A 13,877-nucleotide genomic window follows, 5' to 3' on the forward strand; every position below is an offset into this window, starting at 1 on the left:
TAGATCTTCCAGAGGTACCAGCGATAAACGAGTGCAGCTGATTCCTAACACACAAGGCTTTGGATCTTGATTTGCACCTAAATGAAAGAGTACTTCCAAATGACATCCCTGAGGACTAAATACTGCCTCTGAGCTGAGCCTACCAGACATGCAGAGCACAGACTCATCCCTGCAAACCTCTGTCTGCACAGGACACACACACACAGAGCTCAGCCCCATGCCAGGAAAGAGATGATAAATCACAGCCTTTTTCTAGTATCTTTTATTATTTTCCTATTCAGTTCCAGGAGCATCCCTGCTGCTTTAAATCCCTTTTGGTACTATAAAACACCTAAAAAAAATTAAAGAAGGAAAAGCATGTTCATAGAAATTTCTGGTCCTTGTGCTATGGGAAAGAAAATGGGAGGATGCAGGGAAAGTGATCAAGATAAGGAAGGTACAGATATCTGATGGATCAAGTATTTTCTCCCTGTGACCAGCTTACAAGGATGTATTAAAAACCAATCTGTCCACAGATTTGGGGTTGTGGTGAGTACACAGGGACTTCAGTTCTAGCACCACTAAAGAGCACCTCCAAAGAGCACCAAAACCAGCAGACCTGAGCAGCAGAGCTGCCTGCACAGCCCTGGTTCGGCTGCAGAGCACCAGGGAGCCATAAACACAAACAGCACTTTGCATCCACCCGCGTGTCAAACACCACAGCGTGGCCTCCCAGCCTAATTGACAGAAACCAGAAGCTCCCCTCCACTAATGACAGCACCCATTACACCTAATTAGCTGAGGTTCTGTTCCAGGTCCTGTTACGTTTACACTTGAAATACATCTTCCAGGAAAGAGTCTTTTTGGAGGGAAAAATAAAGGCAGAGGAACATAATTCAAATTAAGCCCTTAAAGAGGAGGAAAGTTGGAGAATGTAGGTCATGCTGAGGAAAATGGTTTTGAGGAATGGTAGGTGACTCTGGGGTCATGGGATGTGCCACTTGTCACCAACACCTGGCAAAGTACAGCTGGAGATTGAGGGTGGCCTTAGCACCCCATCCTGAAATACCCAAGCCTGAGGTTCCTCTTGGTCTTTTTGATGGCATCAGAAGATGGCTGGGGTTTCTTCTGGGCTTCATGTTTTCATGTTCCTTTATATGTACTTTTTAAACTGATTTCTCCAGATGTTTCCTGGCACCACAGTGCATTTGAGAAAGGTTTAGCCTCTTAATGAATTGTTTTGGATGGATGTCCACGGGACAGGTCAGACAAGGGTTGGTGGGTGATGACAGCAGTGCATGGGAAGAGGAGCAGAGCAGAACAGTGGCATTGAAGCAGCTTCAATTTGTCTCTGTTTCCTGGGGGCTATGGAAGAAAGAGGCACCTTGGCAGACTCTGGGCTGTCACCATTGAGGGCAGAGCCCATCCCTGGGAGGCTGACAAGGGCAGAAGGGTCCAGGGGCTGAGGGCTCATAGACAGTCAGTGTAGAGGGTTCGATACAGGCAAACACAGTGGTCCTGGGACAGGGAGTGGTACAGGAGGTGTGAGAGCAGGCACAGCATCGGGGGCGTCTCATGGTGGCTCTCTGAGCCTTGTAGGGGTGGTTTGGACTGACTGATGGAGACCAGGAGTGTAGGTCACCTGAAATGGCACAAGAAAGCAGAAAAGCTCTGTAGGAGCAGCTGGAGGCAGAGTGAGCTGTTTGTACAGTGCCTGGCAGGTCTGGGGCAGGAAAACCTTTAAATCCACAGTAACACTTTTCAGGGACCCTGTAAACCCAGGCCTCATCAATGATCTGAAATAATGGCAAGGAAAAGCCAATTCATATATCCCACTGCACTCTGTCACATTTCTGAAGCAGAGTCACTGTTTGAGTGGAAAATCTGTAAAGACCAAAACACCAAATCATGCTGATAAACAGCCTGGCCAGCCTCCAGGTCTTAACTTTCTGCTTTTTGCTGTGTTTATCAGCACAGACCAGCCTTCACTTGCCCCATCCTTTAATTTAACTTCCAGGGATTTAATACTCTCCCTAGTACTGACTGCATGGCAGAGCTGCACTTCTCAAAACTCCTCTGCTCCTGTCCCTGAAGTAATCATTTGCAACACATAAAACCCATTCACCACCTTCTTCAGACTAACAGATGCCAGGGAAGTATTCAGCCTCTCTGGCAAGGCTGCAGAAGTCTCCATGGGAAGCAGGAGAAGGGAGCTCAGGCTGTGTTCCCCATGCCCATGAACACTTGGACTGGAGTTCTGGCCAGGACTGTGTCACTGCTGAGAAGCAGTGGGAGTCCCCAGGCTGGCAGGGGCTGACAGGGACTTTACACAGGCACGACACAGCTGTGCTGCCCTGGCTGGGGCTCAACAAACAGAGGACTGATGCCTTCAGGAGTGAGGAGCACAGTGACTCAGATGGGCAGGGGGAAATCTCTGGCAGTTTGTAAGCAAATGATGGATTGCTCCATCTGCCCAGATGTCCTTGTTCCCCTGGGGAGGAACCAGTCCATCCACTCCATCACCGAGCTTTGTGATAACCCTCCCCACAAAGGCCCTTCCGAGGCTGTTGGATTTGGGGTTATGACATTAAATGTTGTTAGAATAAACCTACCCAGAGTCCCAGGAGAATAGGTCCAAGAGACCTCACCCAATCCACCTGGTCCATCCTATACTTATGTCTTTCCCCATCTTTGCCAAACCAGTTCTTAAAGGACCTCCAGGAATGGATAAGCCACCACCATGTCCCCAGGTCCCCAGACAGCCCATTCCAGTGAGTCACTAATCATCACCAGCAGAAACAAGTGTCTAACCTGCTGCATTTAAGCCTATTACCTCATGTCCCATTCATCACCTCCCTGCTCCGTTCCTCCCTGCATGGGAACACTGCTGAGGTGTCCCCCACACTGACCTTGTGGGGCTCCAGCCCAGAATAAACACACTGACCTTATACAAGGAGATAACATGGTCATCTTTTTCTCCATTTGTCCCCAGTCTTCCTGCCCTGTCCACGTGTGCTGGTGTTGCTGTGGTGCCACCTGAGCTGGCTCTCTAGTGCATTCACCTAGGGGTGAGAAAGCAGCAGCTCTGAGAGGAGTCTGCACCACTGCACAGATAATCTTTAACCTGTCCCAAATGCAAAGAGTCTGCATCACTACACAGATAATCTTTAACCTATCCCAAATACAAGGAGTCTGCACCAGTGCACAGGCAATCTTTAACCTGTCTCAAATGCAAGGAGTCTGCATCACTACACAGATAATCTTTAACCTCTCCCAAATACAAGAATAAAATGCTGGCTCAAGTTTTCTTCGCTGAGGTTCATGACTCCATGAAAGGCAAACATTGGGGCACCAAGTTTTACCTGTTTCCGTAGGGAAGTGACTGTCTTCTGCAGTTCAGCCACAAGGGACTCAAGATTCTCTCTGGAGGAAGAGCTTGGAGAAGGTGCCTCGTCTCTGGGGTCAGGGATAAAAAGTGAAAGGGGTTATGCAAACAGCAGCTTCCTCAGTGATGGAATAATTTTGCCTTCTCCAACACCAGCCTCCAAGTGAGCATCAAAGGCAAGGGCCCAGATTCACCTGCCAAGAGATGCCAGCCAAAGAGTCCCTTAGCCCAGGTATTTACACATCAGAGCTGGGCTCTGCACCGAAGTGTGGGGGACTGGCTGAGCTCAGCATCTCTCCACTGATCCACCCCTGACCTCAGACCTCTGCAAAGCACCAGATTCAGAGGCCTGGATAGACTGAGTTATTAAAACTTCTGTTTCATAAAATGGAGGTGGAAGTGGTGATACTACACCTGGGCAAGGCAGGCTCGTGCTTTGCAGGGTTTTCCTCTGGGTAGCTGAAGCCAGGAGACCTCTTGCTTCGGAACCGCTGTGAAAGAGCCCTGAATTGCCCTCGTGTCCGGCAGTCTGGGGAAGGAAGGGAAAGCTTGCAGTGAGCACTGGTGTTTAAAGCAGGACTGTGTGAATTGCAGCAGCACAAGGCAGCAGTGCCCTCCTGCACCACCCACCCTGGACACATCTCTTGGGACAGAGGGAAAGAGGCAACAAAGGTGTGGCAAAGGGTGTGCATCACTCATGGATTGCCACTTGTCAAATGGACATCTGAACCAGAATGCAGCCAAAGGGACCATGGCAGCATATGAGGCTTAATGGTAGAGATGTAGGCTCTCAAAAGAATCAGTGAAGTGGCACACAGGATCATGTCCTGTTTCAGTCTCTCCCTCAGCCAGAGAACAAAGCCCTCAGTGAGGTAGACTCCAGACAGATTAAATGAAGCTAACAGAGCTAACAGGCTTCCTAAAGAGGTGGCTAATGTCCCAAACCTCTTGGGGTTTAAGAAGCATTTGGATATAATAATAATTAAGACGTAATTAATAATTTGCTTAAACTTTTGATCAGCCCTGAATTGGTCAGGAGGTTGGACTGGATGATTGCTGCAGGTCTTTACAACTGAAATATTCTATTCTATTCTATTCTATTCTATTCTATTCTATTCTATTCTATTCTATTCTATTCTATTCTATTCTATTCTATTCTATTCTATTCTATTCTATTCTATTCTATTCTATTCTATTCTATTCTATTCCATTCCATTTCTATTCCAATTCTATATTCAGTTCCCTTTGCACCCATTTGCTGACACAAGGGTCTCATGGTGCAGCCAGGAATCACTTACAATTTCATAAAAACTGCTGTGTCATGTGACAAATGCCACCCAGAGTGATGCCCACACCAGTCAGTGCCAGAGCATCCCTCTCCTTACCCTCACAACAGTCCTGCCACAGGCGGAGGTCCACGGCAGGAATCTCCTCACAGCTGACCATGCCCTGCAGGTATGATGCCACCTGGAACACATCTCTCTGCAGCTGCTGGATGTGGTCACTGTTGTCACAGATGACACGGGCCAGGGACGCCTGTCTGATCTGAGTCAGCTGTGCTGGCGTGAAGACTCCGGGGTTCTCATACCAAAATCTGCAGTGGGGTGTAATCACAACCTGACTCAGCAGTGAGTGAGTGAGTGAGTGAGTGAGTGAGTGAGTGAGGCTGGGAGAGGAAGAAGAGCTCCCTGACATCTGTGTGGCAGCACCCACACCCCTCAAAATGAGCGTCTGCTCTGGTGTCAGGTGGCTGCAAACACAGATGGCTTTTTCTGAGCCCACAAACCCTCATGCTCCTGCCCTAAGTGCAAAGGCATTTCATTCACATAAGCAGCAAACAAGGATTAGATAGAAGCTCCTGTGGACATTTTCTAGGATTTTCATGAGGTTTGGGAACATCCTCAATGATTCCCAGTGTTCTGCAGTGAAATGAGAATCATTAAATCACGAAAGGACACCTTGACAGTAACTGTGACAAGTGCTTTTGCAAATACACTGGACAGAGAACACTGTTTCTCATATGATAAGACAATAAATAATTAAAATTTACAGATTCCGCTTATTCCTGTAAGGCAAAAACCTCCCCAAAAAACCCCAAATTATTTGGGATGGTTCCAATGGCAATACCTGTCTCCATCCCTCAGCCTTCTGAACTGAGTTGTTAACAGGCACATCAGTGTTGGTCCCACTCTGGTCCCAGGGACAAGATCCTCCACCATCAGTGCTGGAAACAGGTCAATATTTTTGGTAGTTCCATATAAACTGCAGGATAACAGATATTAAAAAAAAAAAGTTAAGAGGCTCTCAAAAAGTGGTGATAATATAAATCTGATACCAACATAGAGATTTGTATGCCAGGAACTGATCTGGACAGTATTTTTAATGGTTTTATCCAAATGACAATAGGATAAAGACCTGCCTTGGACAAAGGCAGCCAGGGCAGATAGGACGCAGTTTAGTCTGACTGGAAAATAGCTCCAAGGCTCAACCTGCTCCCAAACTCCACCACAGCAGTGCCTGACAGCATTCCACCCAGAACCAGACTGAGCACTTGGAGAAACCTCATTTGCCTAACCTCATGGTTAAACCACAGTTATTACCCTATCTTAACATCTGTGAGGGGCAATATCTGGGAAGGTTATTCCATGGGTGTACTGGAAGAAGCAGGAACTTTTCACTGACTGGTCTCCAGCAATTCTGATCCTTCCACATCCAGGTTACAGTACCTCCTGAGCTTTTCTCTGATCTCCAAGTTCTTTATCTCATTTCGGAGGTCCTCAAACTCCTGTGCAGAGGAGAGGTTGCAGAAGACCCTGAAGTCATTGTAGGGTGGGATGCCATGGTCTCGCCCTCTCTGGATGTTGATAGCAGCCAAGTCCAGTGACACAGAGTGTGCCATGGAGAAGAGTTTCTCCGTCAGCTCCATGTTGAGGAGTTCAGAGGGCACCCGCATTTTCCCAGGAACCCCAAACAGCCCACGGAGGAGGGGGTCGATCCCCCCTTCCTGCATGATCCTGAAAGGGGAGAAGAAGGCCTTGTGCAGGGGGATGTGGCCTTGTCGGATGGGCTGGAAGGTCTCGTTCAGCCGGTACAGGATGGGGTTGATCAAGGTGTGCCCGAAGCGGAACGCGGCCGTGGCAAAGGCGTTGAGAATCCCCGCGTTGACGTTGGGGTTGTAACCTTTGTACTCACCCAGCATCTTCATCCCAGCCTCCCCGAGGACCTTGGGCAGCCACTGGGCATAGGTGATGTGCTGCATCTGGGCACCCACAATCTTCCGTGCCTCATGGTACAGGAGGTCCCCGTCCCAGTGCGGGTTGAGGGCAGCCAGCTCAGTGGCAACGCGGTTGTGCTCCCTGAACCACAGCGTGTGCATGGCCGTGAGCCCCAGCTGCTCGTTGGCACGGTGGTCTCCTGCCAGGAAGCACGGCACGGGGCTCTCATTCTCATCCCTCATGCACTCCGTGGGTGGTCCCACAGCAAAGGGAAGGAGGTGCTTCCCCGAGCTGGGCACAACTTGCCCTCTCTTCAGCAGCCCTTTCTGGCTTCTCAGATCCCGCAGCTCCCGCGATTCCTGCTCCGTGCTGCCGTAGACGTTGGAGGCGTCGATGTAGGATGTCAGGTGGTTGATCTGCTCCCTGGCATAGACAGAGTTCATCAGCAGGGAGGTCATCCCGCTGCCACACACGGGGCTGGAGCGCACAAAGAACATGCAGCGCCCGTTCCGCACGCGGGGGTCGTTGGCAGGGACCGTGATGGAGAAGCAGGGAGGGTCGTTGCTGCACACCTCGCTGCAAGGGGCTCCGTCTGAGAAACGGGACATGCTGATGGCTGCCACTGTCTGGTCCATGTCGTGGTCCAGGAACTGGCCCCACTGCATGAGCATGTGAGTGAACTGGTCATCGGGGGTGATGGTCTCGGTGCCGATCATGGCAGTGGAGACAAGGCGAGGGAGAGGAAGGGGCAGATCCCTGGTGTCTTCAGCCAAGGAAAACCCTCGAGGGAGGTTAAATCCATTCTGGTAGGCAGGTTTGAGGAGCCTCTGGAAGGCTGTGAGAGATGCACCCCACATGGGGTGCTGGAGGTTGTTACAGGAGCCGTCGTGGGTCCTGTACTTCTTGTGGAAGCAGATGTCGGAGCAGTTGGGCGTGCGGCGGTGCGCGGAGCAGCCCGACAGGTTGGCGATCATGGTCAGGTAGTGAGGGGACACCAGGTCATTGTAGCGATAGCCTGCAGAGGGAAGGACAGAGCACCAGGTCAGGCATCACCTGCAGCCTCCTGATCCCCACTGTGCCATGGAACAGCTCTGTGTGAAAACCCCTGTCAGGATGGCCATGGGACAGCTGGGTCTCTGAGCGTGGTGCTGCTGTGGAATTTATGGGAAGCAAAGGAAGCACAGGATCATATCAGGCCCACAAAGCAAAAAGGAAAGGGGAAAGAGTTAAACTGCACAGAACTGGAAACCAGAAATGTTGTGACTGGCAGAGTGAACTGTGGGTGGTCTTGGTCCCTATTCTAGGTTTATTTCATGGCTCCCTGGGTTATTGCTGCCACCACGAGCTCCATCACCCACCCAAGCTCTACGTGACGAGCAGCAGGAAGCCGTGGGTGACTGCCAGGGCGCTGCTACACCATGTGAAAGCGCTGAATGATGCTGCATTGTGTGGATGCTGACAGGGCAATGGGGAGGAGAGGCTGGCAGTCCAACCAGCCCAGACCAGACCTGCCGCCTGGAGAGAGACTCCTCGCACCCTGGAATACATCCAGGCAGGAAAAAATATTTACAGGCCCCAAACACACATGCCTGCTACATGATGAATCACACGTATAGGTAGAAGCACACAGTGTACAGGAATGTTTGCTGTATATCAAGGAAGTGCCAGGCGGGAAGTTTTGGGATCCAGCTGCTGCATGATTGGACCTCATTAGGTATTTTTGGTGTTATGTTTGCTATCACACCTCAGTAGAAGGCACCTGAGCTGCTGGGACTTACCTGAGTTTGTAGCTAAGAGGTCAAAGTAGTAGAGACAGAAAAGGGATATTCCACTTCCTCTGTAACAACACCCAAAAGCCCTGGGGTTCACAGCACTGTTCACGTTGCCATTTGGAGGGCAGGTAACACCTCAGACTCTGTTGTTGAGGGGCTGAACTTCAGACCCACAAGGATACTCCTTTATCAGTTAGATGGTTAATATTTTTTTAGGAATAGAGCTTTTACACCCATCTAAGAAATTCTTAACAAAACAGGGAATTCAAACATTTTCCTGGGTATCAAATTGGTTCCGTGAACACAAGACCAGCCCTTCAGCTGTTAAAAAAAATGAGATATGGAAAGAATTGCCACCCAGACAACACATTTCTTGATATATCCAATATTTATCTGGATTTTTTTTTACACTACTGCACATTTTAAACTTCCTGGGTGTCTACACATCATTGTTTTCTTTTCATCCTGCGCACAAAATCAAGAAGGGAAATGAAATCTCTCCTACCTGTGACATTCATGTCCACAATCAGCCCTTGCTGCACGTGTTCCTGGATCAGCTGCAGGGTCCTTTCAAAGATCTCCCCTGCCCTGGCTGTCTCGATGGTGTAGGGGTCCCTCGGGTAGCGGAACAGAGCCAGGAGGTCATTGGGAGTCTTGGGGCGCCTGTTTCCAGGAATTAAAAGCGATGCAGAATCATTAAAATTAATCAGCTCTGCTCAGGGCAGTGAGACCCTACAAGCAGCAAGAGTCAGGCTCTAAGCTGGTCTAGTGTTTGGGCCCCAAATTAGTGAATAAGACCAACATGGCTTGCCTGCACATTGCAGATGATTAAAGAAAGGATATTTTTCCCCTGGAAAATGCACATATTTAATTCTCTGGGTTTTTCTATGATAGCTATTTAGTTTTTCACTTTTCAGCCCAGAAGGTTTCTGGCTTAATACAAACTATCCGTCCTTCCAATAAAAACATATATTGGAGTAGAAAAGGAGGGAATCATATTCATTTGAGAATTTATATTTTATTGAGGAAATGGTTGGAATTTTTACATTATTATTTCTGCTCACCCTCCACAAAGTCCTTGCATTCATAAAATGACTACTCTGATTATTCTCCTTTTTATTCACTATCTCCAGAACCAACTCCAGCTGACAAAACGCAGATGGAAATGACATAAGAGACGATGCTCGTGTATCTCATTTTTCCAGAATCCCAAATCTGTTAGGAAGCTCTGTCACATCCTACACGGTGCAGCTTCAACCTCCAGCGCTCCAAACAATCCCGTGGCTTTCCTTTGCGGGTTGCCAGCGATCAAACGAGCTTTGAGAAAGCTTCATTTCTTGTGGGTTTTTAATCACTTTTCTGCTGGAGGCACTGCCCACACTTACTTGCTGAAGAGCTCGGTGCGTGTGGAGTTGATGGCGTGGTCCACGCTGCTGATGGCCTCGCGCAGCGACGTGGCCACAAACGTGTCCCCGCTCCGACCCACGTCCGTGGCTGCCCAAAGCACAAAAAAACAACAAAACAATTCGCCTCAGTTTGCCTCAATTTGCTTTGATACTGATTGTCCCTCCCAGCTCGTGAAAAATCTGTGTGCCAGCTCCAGCTCCAGAGCGACCTCACTGCAGAGCAAACGGCGTTTCCGTTTGCAATGTGAACACCGTGGATTTAATTTTTAAGAGAGATATTCTGAAGAATGCGAGCTGCCTGAAAAAGAAGGTGACTTTTTCAGCAGATGTCTGTGGGGACATATTCAGACATCCCACGTTTTTTTCCTGTACAGCTTTGCAAAAAAAAAAAAAAAAAAAAAAAAAAAAAAGGTCTATTTTGGTTAGTGGTTAAACTGCAAAAAGAAAATGTAAAAATCACAGTGAGTTAATAAAAAAAAAATATTTGCTTCCCACAGAGGTGCTTCTCAAATTCATGAAATTAATTTAAATATATTGCTCATACATTAATTTTCTGTTTGTGGAACACTCTACTTATTAATTATTGGTAGTAATTAGTAGATATTTATGATAATAATAGTTCAAACTTAGTGTAAACACATCTGCTACATGACTTTAAATCAAAAATACCAAAGTTGTTGTTGGAATATCTTCAGAAGTAAAGACACCACTTCTTTAAAATAACTACAGGATGCATTTTTTAAGCCATGCCTTTGTCACAGCTGAACAAACCAGTTCCCAGTTGGCTACTGGTCTATGCTACAGCCAGCTGGTATATGAGGCACCAATCAAGAATAAACCACAGAAATTATCTCAGGAATTATTTCAGACAACAAAGACATTTCTGACCATTTTCAGCTCCTTGCTTACAACTCCTGTATGGAAAACGTTACTAAACTGATCTCATAAGAGGCTCACTATCCACTCTGGCTGTTGCTGGAACAGCTCCTTACTTATATTTTAAACTTTTTTGCTTGCCTTTGATTTATTTTTTACTTTGCCAGTTTTCTTACCCTCTAAGAGGTACAATTTCCACTCCTGACCTCAGCAGAGGAGAGCTGCTCCTCCTTGTTCATTACAGCTTCCCTAACACGCAGAGAAGGAGATTGAAAACCAGACTTAGCTCCCATTCCCAAGAGTGGTGCACGGTCTAAGGTTGGACTCGATGGTCTTGGAGGTCTTTCCCAGCCTTACTGATTCTGTGATTCTATGATTCTATGACTGAGCAGACATTTAAACCCCTCTGCTCCTCCCTTCCCTGATGTGCGAGGTTTTGGTCAGATGATGATTTGTGAGCAGGTTGGCACATTTTAATAAGTTTCTCCCTCCCAGAAGAGGCAGTAACTACATGGACACTGACAGCTGGGCTTGCAGGAGGAGGTTTAAGACAACAATTTTGTCTTTTCAGGGAGCAACTGCAGCTCAGCTGAGCAAACAGTGAGGGGCAGCTGGAAGGAGCGTGGGCTTTCACAACGGGGTGACTCCAATCCAAGGGACCTGTCTGCAAAGAAGCTGAAGAAATAATTTCTCACACAATTATCTGCTCAAAGTGTAGCTGTGAACAGAGCACAGCACGTCCTTACACGGGAGGCAGAGAAGGCTCGGGGGAGATACAGTACCAGTGATGGTGAGCTGCATGGCACTCGAGGTGAAGCCAAAGGGGTTCCTTGCTATGCACTCGTATCTGCCCTGGTCAGCCACACCCAGGTCCTGAATGGAGAGGGTCCCATCCTGGCTGATGTGGAACTTGCCACTCTCTGTGATCTGGATCCCTTCCTGTTGCACCATCAAAAGAGAGAAGCTGTGTCAGAGCTCGGGAAGATTCCCTCCAGCCCAGCCTTCAGCCTGCTCAGCAAACCCAGGCATGGATGTGATGAACAAATGTGGCCAGCAGATGTTAGCATTGCTCTTCCAGAGAAACCAGAGAGCAGTCCAAGGACACCTGTTCCTGATGGGAGCCACGGTGAGGAGGTCCCTGCTCAGCTCCTTGCCCTGGCCCAGCCCAGGTGGTCCCCAAGGGACACCCCACACACACACCCCACAAGACACCCCACACACACACCCCACACAGACAGGCTGGCTGGAACAAGTCCCAGACCCTGATGCCCTCACTGAAGTTTCATGGTACAGAATTAAGTTGAAATGTTCTCAGTTTTAGGACAACCTGCAACTGATGGATTTTTGCTGACTTTGATCTGCAGATCCCGTCTTTTGCTGGCTCTGACAGCATCACTCAAACCCAACCTCTCAGCCTGGCCAGGGGCAGAAGTGACTTCAGGTTTTACTTTTTCATTCTTCTGCTTCTTAACATATTTCTGCTGCCCTGCCACAACCTAGAGCTTTTTCTGCTGCCCTCTCAGCCCTTTCCTTTTGCTCCCACTGCTGGCTGAGCCCACAGAAAGCTGCAAAGAAAGAAAGCTGGTTCACCCCCCACCAGACTTTTGTGGGGTAAGTGCGGCTCAAGCATTTTTTGTGCCTGACTGTGCTCAAAGGCAAGGCAGGTAACAAAGAAAATCCCAAGTTTTATACTATGGAACAGCAGGAAAAAAGTCAGAAGAACTTAATCTAATGAATTCTTGGAAAGAGCAGCCAGGCTGCTATGTGGTTTTGAGGGATTGTGGCTTTGCCCCATCAAAGCTGGAGCCAACAAGCTTCATCCAATACCATCAGCAGGAATCCTGGATATAAGGACAAACTACTTAGAAAAAAAATCAATTTTCAGGGTTTTGTTTTCTTCCAGGGATGGTCAATCAAGTAATTATAACATCCTGGAATGCCACTGGCTTCAAGTGACTCTTTTGGAAGGAAGAACAGGAGAATATTTGCTGCAAGGCTTTGAGCCTGACAAACCGCAATGTTCTCTTAAAAACCCCAAATCAGTGGAAATGTCAGTCTTTATCCACATGTAGTGCAAAATCCATGAAGCTGAGAGAGGTGTTGAAGGGGGAGAGTTGTTTAATTCTCCCCCAGCGATGTGAAATGACCACGTACCTTGACCCAGGTAATGGTGGGGCGAGGGTCTCCCTGGGCAGCGCAGGAAATGGAAACGTCCTGGCCTGTCTCTGCCACCAGGTCTTGGGGGGGATGAAGGAACACCGGGATCACTGTGCAGCACAGGGAAAAAAAAGTCAGTGGGGTGAAAAATGCATCAAGGAAAATAGAGAAATGTGTGTAGAAAAAAACACAGCATGGGAAAAGCAGAGCTGCTGAGCTGCTGCTCTTGCAAGGGCTCTGCAGAGGGGCAGCAGCTCACCTTGTGCTCTCTCGCTACCTCTGTTCATAAATTTATGTAATTTATGTAATTTATATTCGTCATTTTCTGCTCCTCTGCACCTCTACTTGGGGCAATTACACAGGAATGTGCTGCATCATTTTAAATCCTTAATTCAAAGGCTTTCTAGAAAAGATGCTCCAGCTGAAATGGGGATCATGACTTGCTTCAGGAATTATTGGACGAGGCTCTCTCAAAGTGTTAGTCAGGCCAGATTAAGTAATTATATTGATCTTGCTGGTCTTAAAACATTCTGTGAATTCTGTGCTTGAAGCTTCACTAATTTCATGCCTTCCCTCCAGTCTGTCATTAGTAAAACCCTGCCCTGCTTGTGAACAAGAAGGGAAGTTTGCTTATTTAGAAGAATAATTTATAAGGAAAAAGAAAGAAAATTAAGCAAAAGCTATTAAAAAAAAGGGAAAAAATGAAGCAATTACGCTTTAATTAAGCAAAAGTATCCCAGTGTGACTTGTGTTTTAGAGAGTCTTGATTTTAGAAAACCTAAATTTAGATTGAACCTATGACCTGGTAGGGAATGTTTAAGACAAATGTATCAAGAGCCAGACTTAAATATTTGCTAGAAGGAAACATTATGTTTTGCAGAATGCTCTGTTTGAAAAAGAATTTTAGAACTAATTCTACAGGAAACACAATTTTAAAACTGAAAAAAAAAAGTATATTAGTAAGAATTTATTAATACACTTTTTTAAACTATCCAGTTTTTCCTTTACCATAGCAATTTTCTTGAGGACAACTCCCAAACTGCAGCAGCTTATTCCAATTTACACACTGTGGCACTCGGGGAAAACT

At 47.4% G+C, this 13,877-nt stretch overlaps 1 protein-coding gene across 1 annotated transcript in view; it reads right to left on the bottom strand.

Annotated features, from left to right (window-relative positions):
• Positions 1-246: 246 nt before the first annotated feature.
• LOC106851725 (peroxidasin-like) overlaps positions 247-13,877 on the bottom strand; it is a 48,143-nt gene continuing 34,512 nt past the window's right edge. The window contains exons 13-22 of the mRNA XM_088174802.1: positions 12,788-12,900; positions 11,416-11,572; positions 9,737-9,845; positions 8,857-9,014; positions 6,091-7,594; positions 5,492-5,626; positions 4,750-4,958; positions 3,779-3,893; positions 3,342-3,435; positions 247-3,041 (exon numbers count right to left, since the gene is read on the bottom strand). Of these exons, the coding sequence (XP_088030928.1) occupies positions 2,946-3,041; positions 3,342-3,435; positions 3,779-3,893; positions 4,750-4,958; positions 5,492-5,626; positions 6,091-7,594; positions 8,857-9,014; positions 9,737-9,845; positions 11,416-11,572; positions 12,788-12,900 (2,690 nt within the window). The 3' untranslated portion in view covers positions 247-2,945. The remainder of the gene's footprint in view (positions 3,042-3,341; positions 3,436-3,778; positions 3,894-4,749; positions 4,959-5,491; positions 5,627-6,090; positions 7,595-8,856; positions 9,015-9,736; positions 9,846-11,415; positions 11,573-12,787; positions 12,901-13,877) is intronic.

The sequence above is a fragment of the Sturnus vulgaris genome, chromosome 17 (genome assembly GCF_052056855.1).
Source record: "Sturnus vulgaris isolate bStuVul1 chromosome 17, bStuVul1.hap1, whole genome shotgun sequence".
Lineage (NCBI taxonomy): Eukaryota > Metazoa > Chordata > Aves > Passeriformes > Sturnidae > Sturnus > Sturnus vulgaris.